Source organism: Camelus dromedarius, chromosome 32 (genome assembly GCF_036321535.1).
Source record: "Camelus dromedarius isolate mCamDro1 chromosome 32, mCamDro1.pat, whole genome shotgun sequence".
NCBI lineage: Eukaryota > Metazoa > Chordata > Mammalia > Artiodactyla > Camelidae > Camelus > Camelus dromedarius.
The window spans coordinates 21,284,231-21,297,141 of NC_087467.1; the positions used below are offsets into that span (position 1 = coordinate 21,284,231).

A 12,911-nucleotide genomic window follows, 5' to 3' on the forward strand; every position below is an offset into this window, starting at 1 on the left:
CAAGGACCCACCGCAGCACACCGACTTCAGGGCAGCAGGAAGAGCCTGCCTGCACACCTGGCCTCCCTTCCCACCCTGCAAACAGAAGCCATCTCCAGGTGGACAGTAGACCAGAGTGGGAAAAGGAAAAGAAGGAAGCTTCTAGGGAAAGCCTTCGTAATGCTGGGGAAACCAGAGATGTGCTACACAGGCCACAGACATGAGCCAGAAAGGAAGACATTGGTAAATTGGGTTTCATTCAAGTCAAGCTCTTCTGTTCATCAAAAGACACCAATGAGAGTGAAACACAAGACAGGATGAAGAGTTTTGTGTTACATACACCTGACAAAGGATTTGTGGCCAGAGTGCAGGTCAATAGGAAGAAAGATAGACAATCCACTCGTTTGGGGAAAACACTTCATGAGAACTTCATTTAAAAAAACGAACTTCAATGCCAATAAGCACTGAAAAGGTACACAGCATCATTAGTCTTCAGGAAAATACATGTTAAAAGACATTAAAATTGGATGCCGCTGCTTGCTGGCCAGAGTGGCTAAAATCTAAATGACAAGCAAAAGAATGATTCTGAGTGTTGAGAAGCCGTGGGGCAACTGGACCCCCAGACACTGCTGGCAGGAGAACATAGGTACGACCACTTTGGAGCTGATGGCATCTCCGAAAGCTAAAGGTAAAGGTGTTTTCTGAGCTCTTCTCCGAGGTCTGCGACTGCAGGAATGAGCCGTATATGCAGACATGCTTATAATATGGAAAACTGCACACAGCCCAAACATTCTTCAGCTCTTAGATAAGGAGATTCTACGGCGGTATATCCATTCAGTGGACTTAATTCTCAGCAATATAAGGGAAGAAACTACTGACACAACATGGATGATTCTCACACAGATAATAGTAAGTGAAATAAGCCAGACTCAAAAAAAATGAAAAAAAAATAAAGTAATAAAACGAAAAAAAAGGACACAAATGAACTTACTTACAAAACAGACTCACAGACATAGAAAACAAACTTATGGTTACCAGGGGGAAAGGGGGGAGGGATAAATAAGGAGTTTAGGATTTGCAGATTCTAACTACTAGATATAAAATAGGTAAACAAGGTCCTACTATACAGCACAGGGAACTCTATTCAATACTTTGTAATGACCTATTATGAAAAAATATGAAAAGGAATATATATATATAATACACGTGAAAATGAATGACTAGGCTGTACACCAGAAACTAACACACTGTGAATCAACTGTACTTCAGTTAAAGAGTGTATATGTATGATTCCATGTATACAAAATTCAAAAACAGACAGAAGGAATTTCTGATGCTAGACGTGAGAACAGAGATTATCTTGAGGTATTGATGCTGTTGAGGAAGGAGCACGGGGCGGGGGTGGGGGCATCCAGGGGACTGGTCATGGTCCATATCTTGATCTGAGTGGTGGTTACATGGCATATGCATTTGTAAAAGTGAACTGAGATAGATACTTACCATCTGTGGACTTAATTGTAGGTTTGTTATATTTTATTTTAAAAATTGCTTTACGACTTAATCATGGAATGATCAGGCTGGCATTGGAACACCGGGATCAATCTTAAAATCACAAAACAAGGAACAGCTTGATATCTTGTGCCTGCTTCCTAATGAGCATTCATTTATAAGGTATCCTTGTCTTAAAAAAAAAAAAAGCAACTGAATTTTTATGAAGCTCTAGAGCTAACTCCCAACTGACAGGAAGTACAGGTTTAGAGATGGGTGTGTCAAATCCATCTCAGAGATGCAGTGAATGAGAACAACCCAGAATGTGTGCTCTCTGCAGGGGAAATGACCCCATTTCGTCCACAAATACATTGCCAAGAGTAAAAAAGAGAGAGCAGGGAGGAACCTATAGATTAGAATGAACTTGCAAGACATAGCAACCAAATGCAATGTGTGGTCTTCGCTTGGATGAGGATTTGAAAAAGTCAACTATAAGAAAATGTCTGAAACAGTCTGGGAGATTTGGACATTGCCTAGAAACGTGATTCTATTAAACTGTAGTGTTTATTTATTTTAGATGTAATAATAATGCTTTTATGTTTAAAATAAAAAAAGATCCTTTAGCTCCTTGGAAAAGTGGTTGATTCCAGAGCTGGTGCAGGGAAGAAGACACAGGGTGAGCCTGGAACATCTTGTGGTTCTAGAAAGTAAGGAAGTGCTTCAAATAAAAATAAATAAGCAAATAAATTTTCAATGGTGGTAAGAGCCAGCTGTGTCTTTAGAATGCTGAAAGAGGGAGGAAAGTGGAAACCACTGTTGCAGACAGGATCCACCTACAGACACCAAAATCAGCAGGTGAAACTTTGAGGAGAAACAAGGTATTTGCATATTCCCAAAGTATCTTTACCAAGACATCCATTAACCACAAAGAGAAACATAACTACACAGTGAAGAGGTCGGCCAGATGCCCATCGTCCTAACGAGTGACCCAGGCTGACATCTTGAGCGAGAAGACAGTTCCGCAACAGGAACACCTCCACGGAGGTCAGCTCTTCTGCAGTTTTCTGGCCAAAGTGCGTAACCTCACATCCAGTGATGAGGAAGCAACAGACGGACCCAGAGGAAGGGACTTTCTACGATTTGTGCTTCGTGATGACTTAGAGGGTGGGTGGGGACCATCGCTGCTCGTCTCATTCTGTATTTCACACTCTACACAATAACTGACCAGTCCTCATTGAGTGTCGAGGTCGAGAAAGACAAGGGAAGAGGAGGCCTCGTGATGTGGAGGAGATCAAGATGTGACAGCTAAACTCAAGGTGGGTCCTGGACTGGATCCTGGACCAGAAAAAAAGGCTCGCGCGGAAAAACCGGTGACGTTTGACTAAGGTCTGTAGTTCAGTTGATAGTATCGGACCAGCGTTGACTTCCTGGTTTCAGTCACGTGCCGTAGTTCCGTAAGACATTCACATCAGGGGAAGGTGGCTGTGCAGGGAACTCTGCTCTTTTAGCAATGATTCTGTACGCCTAAAATTAACTCAAAAGAAAAAGTCGTATTTAAAAAGAGCCCTTTTCAGATTCTCTTCCATCACAGGTTATTACAAGGCAGTGGACGTAGTTCTCTGTTCCCTACAGCAGGGCCTTGTTCGTCTATTTTATACATAGTAGTGCATATACATTAAACCCAAACTCATAATTTTTTAAATATATATCATAAAAAGAATATATGTGTACAACTGAATCACTTTTCAGTACATCTGAAAGTAACAGAACATTACAAATCAACTACAATTTAAAATTTGTAATAAAATGTTTTAAATTTAAATTTAAAAAATTAAATGAGCCTTTATGTTTTAGAGATAAATAATGAAATATTAATGACTTATTTAAGGCCAAATCCACCTTTGAGCATCACATACCATTACAGCTTTCCTGCAGACACTACACCAGGTGGTTTGCATCGAAAATTTCCCTCTGGGCCCCTTTCCATAAAAATAGACAAGGTTCCGCATCAGACGGTGTCGTCTGGCCGCGGCGGGCGGAGCTGGAAGCCCTGTACCAGTCGCCCATCCCCCGCCCGCGCCCGGCCGCCCGCGGCGCCCACGCGCACGGAGGGGCGGGACCGGCCCAGGCGGAGAGTCGGGAGCGGAGGCCCGGGCGCTGCAGTTCCCCGGCGCGGAGGGGTCTCGGCCGCGCGCGGTGTGAGGTCACCTCGTGCAACCACCTGCCTCCTCTGCCCCCTCCAGGAACGGCGGCGGCCGCAGCGGGACCTTCTGCGCCATCAGCATCGTCTGCGAGATGCTGCGGCACCAGAGGACGGTGGACGTCTTCCACGCGGTGAAGACGCTGAGGAACAACAAGCCCAACATGGTGGACCTGCTGGTAGGGCCCGCGCCGTCCCGCCCAGGGGGCCCTTCCCGGGTAGCGGGAGCCCAGGCTGACCCCCGGGGGAGGCGGCTGGCGTTCGTGGTGAAACAGCGCAGTCGTGTCTTTTTGCCGGTTTTCCTACCTCGTTCTCTCTCTGCCGTTTCGCAAAAAGACTTCATCTCAACACATTTGAAATGTGGAAACCGCTGAAACTCAAAAGTGAACGTTCTTATTAATTTCCCGTCTTGGCAGTGCCTTCCACGCGGCTGAGCACTTCGTCCTCCTGGGGAAGAAATACTCGTAGCACATGAAATGCCGGAGTTTCAAATTATATATTTTATAAATAGCTTAATCACCTAATATTTATCAAAGGCGGGAATTTGAGCTTGACATCCAGAATATTGCGTTTAATTACGGTGGCCGTATCTGGGGAAAGGATTAAAGAGGTGGAGAAACAAAGGAGGAAGTGAAATTATTTTCTTAGAGTGTTTCATGAAATCTGTTTGTGTGGAGCTGTTGAAATGCCAACCACTGTGACTCGAAAAGAGCAGAGTAGCTTAAAGGAGGGAGCTTTTCCATTAGGTTTTTGTGTTTCTGTGTTAGTGGAGGAAGGATCTGAAGGGAACAGGACTAATCCCAGTCGGAGAGGATGCCGGGGAGGGGGAGGGGTGCGATGATGAGCTTGGAAAGCCTGCGTCCTGGGTCCAGTGCACGGCCGCAGTGGCGTTACAATTTTAAATAGAATAAAGGGGGCTAAAGAGAGAGTCGAGATTCAAGCTAAATGAGGAGGCAGCAGTGGTCCCCGGTCATTTCAGCAGTGCCCAGGCTGGGTAAAGACAGTGACCCGTGATGGCCGCCTCCTGGGACACGTCCCAGCCCTACTCAGCACAGGTCACCCTCCTGTGGCATCTGTTCCCCGCATCCAAGCCTCATGCTTAATGAGCTGTCCTGGTTTCAAGAAGCCCAGTGCTGCCTGGGGAGTGTGGTAAACGGGCCAGGTGCAGACACTCAAAACCGTTAGCAGTTACCATGCTGGCTTCTGTGCCCAAGGATCGTGCCCCCACCTCCCCCGCAAACTGCTGCTCCCGGCCCTGCCCTGCCCTGCCCCGGGGAAGCCCCTGCAAACCCTAATTCTAGTCAGCTAGCTAATTCAGGTGAAGCAACTTCAAACAAATGCGCTTGGCCATGTAAGTCTCCTTGCGCACGTCACTCGACTGTCCCAAGCCTGGGTTGTGCGAACTAGGGATGATACTGATTTGCTGAGGGGACCCCACATGACGATACGTGTGAACATGTTTGGGAAGCTGTGCAGGTGAGGATGGCGGTCTCTGACAGCACAGGTGTCGCCAGACCCATGCAGCCAGCAGCCCTCCTGAGGCAGGTGAGTTCCAGCCCTGGGTGAGGGGCGGAGACCCAGGTAGCAGCAGTGTTTCCACACGCAGTGCCTTCGCACAGTCCGGATGTCACATGGGTGAGCTGGGAGGCGTGTTCCGTGCCCTGACTTCGCTAGACCACCCCCTCCCAGAGTCAGAGAATCGTCTCACACCCCGAGACCCACCCTGAATTGGAAAGAGTTCCCCCATCCTGGAATTCTCTGTCGTCTGGGCTGGGGGCAATTGAGAAAAGGACAGTCGGGCAGGTAAAGGTGGCCTGAGTTTAGAACAGATAAGCAGATTGGCAGAGGATGGAGACAAATGCATAAATCAGAGTGTTCTGATTGGGACTTCGGCATTTCAGGCCCTGACTCAGGGACATGTGTGTAGCGTCCAAACCTTAATCGGCACCTGAGCAAAGCTGACCTTGATTTTTCTTTTAAAGACAAGGCCGTTTCCCTCCCACTGCAGGCTGAATTAAGCAGATCGTGAGAAAAAGACCCTTCCAGGTCTTTCCTCCAATAACTCTCGCGGTAGCTTCCATCACCCACCAGTTTTTATGCGCAGAAACAGTTTGGCTTTTCCCAAAGCCGCAGTGCAGACTACAGGATGAGGTGACACTACACAAAGCTGCTGATCGCAGCCCACTTTCCTGTAACAACCTGGGCGTCGCTGCAGTCGTGTGTAATTCTGACAGAGAAATAGGACCCCTGGGTGCACAGAACCTGAGGGTCAGCCCCAGCCTGAGGATGAGAGCTCTGTGCCTGAGAAGTGCCGGAAAGCTCTGACATTTCCTGGGGAAGATGCCCGGTGACTTTGTCACCGCGACTGCTGGCAGGAGGAGAGAGAATGTCTGGTGGCCAGAGGGAGAATGTCACAGTGCCCTTCCCAGTGGGTTTGAAGCTTCTAGAGTTGGATCAGGGCTCTCATTTGGTTGGTTTTGCCTGTAAGTACATTCTGTAGTTTGGTGCTTGTATGTGTGTACGCTGGCTAAGGGAATTAATTCAGGTCTGGGTGGTAAAATCTGGTGCAGTTTTACTGGGCATAAAAGGCCATCTGAGACCTAAGCACAGAATGTTGTACCAACAGCTGAAAAGAGATGGGTCCTGCCAGTGCCCCTGCGCAGAGTGAAGTGCGAGCCAGGATGTCCTGGGGTGCACTCCCATGCTGGCCGCCGGGAGGCCGTCCGGGGGGCGGGGGTGGGGAGCCCTGACCAGGCACCTCTCTCCAGATCTGCATGCTGGGGGCCCTTAAGAAAGTCACACATCCGTTCTGAAGCATGACGTTCTCAAGGGAGATCCAGAAGACCCTGCAGATTTATTTATTCAAACATTTCGTTTTAGGGGGGCTCCAGGGAAAAGCCAGTTGATGGCCAGGAATCAAAATTATTTTAACACAAGACTGGATGTTTTCATGCTGGGGGCAGCTGGGTTTTTCTCCTGACCCTCTCAGCCCAGTCTCTCAGTTATCTACCTCTTCAGCAGGCCTCCAGTCATCATCAAAGGACCGGGTCCCAGGGGGCAGGCCGGGGTGGGACAGCCTGAGGTCGGCTCTACTGGGCTGGTCAGATGCACACCGAGTCGCCCGCCCTGAGCCCCTTTGAACCTGATGGAGTTGCTGGAAAACTAGCTGCTTCAGCAAACAGTCCTCTCACCTTTGCCTCCGCACTTGACTTTTGAAGTTTCCAGGGATCTGTTTTAACAGAGGAACAGCCTTTAGGTGATCGATCTTGCCTAGAGAAACGTGCTGTTCCCTGGGAGGCGGTGGGAGCTTTGGGCAGTGTGATGATTTGAGACACATACACGTTGTAGAAGGGTTGCCAGGATGAGGGTAGTGAACCCACCCGTCCCTCGCATCATCAGCATAGTGACTGTGTGCGTGCGGTCAGAATGTTTACTGCCTGCTCCCAGCAGCTCTCAGGTACCCGACCCCGTGTCGTTACAGGCCACTGTGCTGTACGTTAGATCCGCAGAACCTACTCTTCTTACAACCAAAAGTGTCTACCCTTTAACCAGCATCTCCCCCCTTGCCCTCCCCTCGACAACCGCAGCGCTAGTCTCCATTTCTATGCAATGGACTTTTTTTGTAATGGGAGCTTTAAAAAATTCTGATCCCTGGCCCACCCCAGAGAGCCTGATCCCGTTGGTCTCGAACTGGCTTCAGCGCAAAGCGTTACAAGCCCCTCGCGTGATTCTGATGCATAGCCGGTCCATAAAGGCTCTAAGCTCACCTGCACCTGAAATCACCTAGGCGCTTCCCAGACACGGATGCTCAGGCCGGCCCCAGAAGAGCGGGGCAGGCCGAGCCCACGTGTTGTGCTGCAGGGCAGGGAGCACAGTTCCGGAGGTAAACTGACCTCCCTGTCCTGCCAGGCGGGCTGCAGGGCGGGGCTGCAGGGCGGGGCTGAGCCCACCCCCCAGCCTCCTGCTCCATCCCTCCCGCTCCACATGTGTGCGTGGGAGCTGAGGGTGGAGACCTCAGGTGGGGAGTCAGAGAGACTCCCTCAGGTCCCCGAGCTGTGCCCCCACCAGCTGTGCGGCCCGCCGCTGGGACCCTAGTGGCATCTGCTTCCCCGAGCCCATCCCTGGGGAAGCAGCCCCTGCCGTCCGCTTCTCTGGAGTCTCTGTCCGGGCCCCAGCCCCCCACACTGCCCCAGACTCTGATCTCCTTGCAGCTGCCCCCTCAACCCCAGCCCCAACTGAGCTCCTGGCTCCAGAGAGCCCCGTAAATATCTGCTGAGCAAGGGGACATTTCTTCTCTGTACCTGGACCCGGGTTACCCTGAGAGGCTCCCTGGGACCCAGAAAGGCGGCAACTACAGGCTGATGGGTTTGAATAGGGAACCAGCTGTGCGGACGGTTCGATTCAGGGGCTTTGAGGGAGAAAGTGCTTCAGAGCTTTCCAAGGCTACAGAGAGAGTTAAGGACCCACGTGTCCGTCATCAGAGACCTGCAGCTGCCTGCCCGGGGTCTCCTAGGCCCAGTGGCTGATTACCTGGTGTGACCTCCAGGAACGCTGAATCAAGGCTGTTTGCACAAGGGGACCAGTTCCCTCTCCTGGCAGGCGCACTGGTCAGAAGGACTCTCTCCAGACCGATTTGTCAGCAAGGATGCAACTGAAACTTTAGTTTCAGACAGCCGGTGCGTCAGGGAGGGCAGCTTTCCCCAGGTGAGCCGTGCGGACGGCTCTGTTTGACTCTTCCAAGGCAGGCGACGAGGGGCGTTTGAAGTGACAGACTGACAGTAGGGCCTGACCTGCAGGCTCAGGCCGCCTCACTGATACAGGCACTGCCCAGACCCTCAGGGAAGCCGCCCGCAGCCGCCGCTGGCACTGTGGCCTCATGACGCCTCCCCGGGAAAGCAGGGGCTTTCAAAGCGTGCCCTCGCCTTGGTGCCCTTCCGACTTCCCTTTCTCCCTCTTTGTGGGAATAGAAGTTGGGTCTGGAGTGAAGCTGGAGTCAGGGGTTTTGGAGAGGAGTCGCCCTGGTTACTGTCAAGCTCAAAGATGAGCCCCTGCTCCCGGCACCAGCTCACGTCACCCAGATCTGGGAACCCGGGACAGGGCGTAAACGGGCTTTTTCCCCTGAAGCACAGAGAAGGCTCGTGCGGCCGAATTACACTGCTCAAAAGCCAGTGAGCGGGAGGGGAACCACAGAAGGCGGCCCTGGACTCTCGACCAAATTTATCAGGTTCCAGTGGGTTTCAGGCATTTCCCGAGGTGCTTGGGGCAGGGAGTGTGGCCATTCTCGGTCTTTCTTCCCAGTGCCCTTATTTTCCTGATTCAGAATCCAGTCATCACAGAGCCTATGGGGACTGGCAGCTTGCTTAGGAGGCATAAGACGTGAGCGAGAATTCACTTTGAAAACTGTAGTCCGGCCTGCGACAGGGCTCCCTGCCTGACTCCCACCACAGCCGCTCCTTGCAGGGAACCCAAAACCCCTTCCCACGCCCTCACCTGCCCTGTGACCTGAGGCTGGCAGCCATGTGGCCCTCTAAGTACATTTTAATTTATTTTTTTATATTTATTTTGGTGGGGGGAGTTAATTAGGTTTATTTATTTATTTTAATGGAGGTGCTGGGAATTGAACTCAGGACCCTGTGTGTGCTTAGCACGCACTCCACCCTGAGCTTTGAGCTACACCCTCCCCCTCCAAGTGCATTTTAATGCACTAAAAAGTTAGTTCATAGTCGGCACTGGAATGAATTGCAGTTAGGTTTGTACAGAATCATGGTTCTGCGATAAAGGATTGGACCTCTTAGGGAGGGGAAGTGAAACGTCGGTGTGATTCCCCCAAAACAGACCTGGCTGGAGCACTCCGCAGCCAGCGTGGCCTGACAGTGTCAGAATTTTGAAATTCAAATGACTTCTTTGAAATATTCTGAAAATAAAAGTATCAAAGCCTGAAGTAATGAATCCTGGGATGTGAATCAGAAAGTTTTCATGCCATTATTTCCAGTTCTCCTGGGTCTGTGCCCGGGAGTGGCTTCGCTGGGGTGTGGGCCAACACCAGGCAGTTTTCCTAGGGGCTGTGCCATCTTGCAGCCCCAGCAGCACTGGGAGGGCTCCAGCGCCTCACAGCCTCCCTGACACTGGTCTTTGTGTTTTAGCCGTCGTGGCAGGAGGTACCACCACTGATGTTTAATTTTGTGGCACTTCAGTGTATTGAAGTCACCCATCTCCTTTCTGTCTTTACCTCTGGATTGTACCACCTGAGGGCTGAGGCTTTGTCTGGAAATCCCCAGTCTCTCGCCTTAAATATTTATCAGGTGGAATCAGACGCTAATATACCCATGTTTTGTCATCATTTACTTGCACCACCAACATTTGAGCCCCAGCTGCATGCTGGGCTCTTTGCTAAAGACCGAGGGGACAGACCATGGCTTCAAATAAGTAGGCTGGCCTAGTGGGGCATTTAGAGAACAAAATGTAGGTGAAGAAAGAAAATTGCAATGACTAATTAGGCACATGTCCAAAAACAGCAATTTATTTTTAATTAATTTGGCGAACTCCCAAATAAGAGACCCATTCCCTCAGTTGTGGCCATTGTGTTGGTGATGAGACAGCGGTGTGACCTGCATCGCTGGTGAAAACTGACCTCCCCTCTGGGGGGGGTGGGGCCTCTGGTTGCTGAGGGGCTGGGCTGCTGCCTCGTGAAAGATGGAGGCGTCCCCAGCCTGGGTCCCTCCACCTGGTTCAGAGGCCACACCCCGGCGAGTGTCCAGCAGCTCACGGCATAAACACAAGTGTGGGATGCCCTCCTCTCCCACCTGAGACCCCACCTGGGCCAGGACCTCATGCTGGGGTGCTCAGGCTGCAGTCCCTGACTGGAGGAGGCTTTCCCCAAGAGAAATGGGTCCATGGCCCGATTAAGAACTGCCGTGTGGCCCCCTCTGTGCGTTTCCTTTTCCTGTCGCTCCACCTGAAGTGCCCGCTCCATCTCCAGTCAGGATGACCACATACTTTATCATTCACGCTGGGAGGCTTTGAGAGTGAAGTGATCTGACTACGGATTCTGCCGAGACAACAGGTGGAAATCGGGACTGTCCCAGACAAACCAAGGCACACAGCCCCCTGCCCCAACCCCCTCCTCAGTGTCTCCTACTCCTTACCACCCCTGCACACCTTCCCTAAGAGGCTCTGCGCCCTCCTCCAGCATCCACATGGGGACTGTCTGTGGGCTCCACTCAGCTCTGCCCGTGAGTGTCATCAGGTCCCTGCCCCTCCTCCCCGTTGGACCATGGCCTTCTCCAAGTCAGGGACCAGGTCCAGGTGCCTGGTACTTAAGAGATGCTGAGTAAACTCACGTAAGAGGGAGGAAGTCCCGCTGAATGAAAATCAGGGCGAGCTGGGCCAGGAGAGAGACCACGTTTATTCGCTGAGCAGATCACAGAGGCATCCCCTCCTTCCACGTGGAGGGTTATCGGTCCTTCCACGTGTCTGGAACGTCCGTCCCAGAAGCTCTCACGAGCATCGATGTCACAGTCCCTGTTCCATCAGGCCTCGTGGGAAACTTCTACAAACGGCGGACACGCTTGCGGTTCTGAACCGCGACTGTCGGGTTGGTTGCCAGTTAACATCCTTCTCGGTGTGATTTCTTCCTACGAAAACCCTAATGTGACATCATTGCTTTGGTAGGAACAGCACTGAGCCGTCGCCAGGCTGACGCTCTGTCCTCTCTGTGTTCCAGGACCAGTACAAGTTCTGCTACGAGGTAGCCCTGGAATACTTGAATTCGGGCTGACGGCACCCCGAGCCCTGCAGACGCGCCTTTCAGCCCGCGGGGCCAGGACGGCCCGCGGAGTTGGTGCGGACGAGATGAAGGCTTCTCAATACGCTTCCTTTGCTTTGCATCCTCGGCTCTTTGAAGAGCCCAAGCGAGCGTTGCTAAAAGCGCTTGCGCTGCCCAGCCCCCAGCAGCGCTGCCGCCGCCAGAGGCCTCCCCGCATCTCCCCGTCGCCAAGCTCCAGCGTCCCGGGCGCCGGGTCCCTGGAGCGGCGTGGAAAGCTGGCGAACTGAAGAGCACAATTATATTCTTATGAAGGAATTTGTACCTTTGGGGTATTATTTTGTGGCCCGTGAACCTTCATTATTGTTACAGCTGAGTGTACATTTTTGTTCTGTGGAGAATGCTGCCCAGCATTACGGTAATATATTATTTTAGTTAATATTTGTACTTTAACATGTTGCACCATAGAAGTTTCTGTAGCTTCCCGAGACTAACAGATAAACGCGTCATGAACAGAGATAAGTTGTCTGAGTTGTGGTTTCTATCAGATTTGTATTGTTTCCGAGGGAAAAGCTTGGGAGGGAGTTCAGTTCAGAACCGCAGAAGTCGGCTGTCAAGAGTCAGAGATCCGAGGCTTTTCCCTTTGTGTATATTGTAAATATCTTTGAGTTCATCCAAATTATTTATTCATTAAAAGAAATTTTTGTGAAGCACAGTGAGTGACAATCATTTTTATTAAGCCCTGGACATGATTTACTGTGTAATGTTCCCTTGTGTGAATTCTCAATAAATAAAGACCCGTGACCAGTCTGGTGTCTTCCTAGTGTCCACACCCTGGTGGGGACAGCTCGGTCCCTCTGGACCTTTGGCAGAAAGGTCGTACCTGGGATCTGTTGGCCTGGAGCAGGTAGAGCTGGGATTTTTGAGAGAGAACGTCTGTCCGTGAGGAACCTAGGCCCATCCTGAGAGCTTCCCGTGGTGCACAAGACAGCATCCCACCGCCGGTGAGCCCTGAGCCGGCAGGCAGGCTCTCACAGGGGGCACGGGACTGGACACCAGGGCGGTGACTTCCTGACCGGAAGTGGCCTCTGCCTTTCTCTGCCTCAAGTCAGTGGATGGAGGTCATATCTCTCCCTCTCCAGGGCTCACGTAAACCTGAAACTTGCTCTGAGAACACTCGTTAGAGGGTCCCAGGATCGGAGATGCGTTTAAGCAGGACTCAAAGCTGAACAGGACAATTCCTGCAGGAGGAAAGGATGGCGGCCCGAGGGCAGTGCCTGACCCAGAAGGAGGAGTAGGCTGCGGACTTAACTCGGAGTTTAAGCTGAGTTCCAGGCTCTGCAAAGTGATGACCCACGGACGATGGGGATGGACCTTCACCAGACACCAGTTCTGTGCCGCAAACTGCAGGCCACTTTCCCGAGGGGCAGTGGACCCTCCCCCCCGATGGTGTGATCGGGGACAGTGATGAGCCATCGTCCA

The 12,911-nt window shown here is 51.4% G+C and overlaps 1 protein-coding gene across 3 annotated transcripts in view; it reads left to right on the forward strand.

The window, feature by feature from the left end:
• PTPRM (protein tyrosine phosphatase receptor type M) overlaps window positions 1-12,139 on the forward strand; it is a 605,094-nt gene extending 592,955 nt beyond the window's left edge. For all 3 annotated transcript variants that reach the window (XM_031439160.2, XM_064481603.1, XM_031439166.2), the window contains 2 exons: window positions 3,711-3,846; window positions 11,391-12,139. In XM_031439160.2, the coding sequence (XP_031295020.2) occupies window positions 3,711-3,846; window positions 11,391-11,444 (190 nt within the window). In that variant the 3' untranslated portion in view covers window positions 11,445-12,139. The remainder of the gene's footprint in view (window positions 1-3,710; window positions 3,847-11,390) is intronic.
• Window positions 12,140-12,911: the final 772 nt, after the last annotated feature.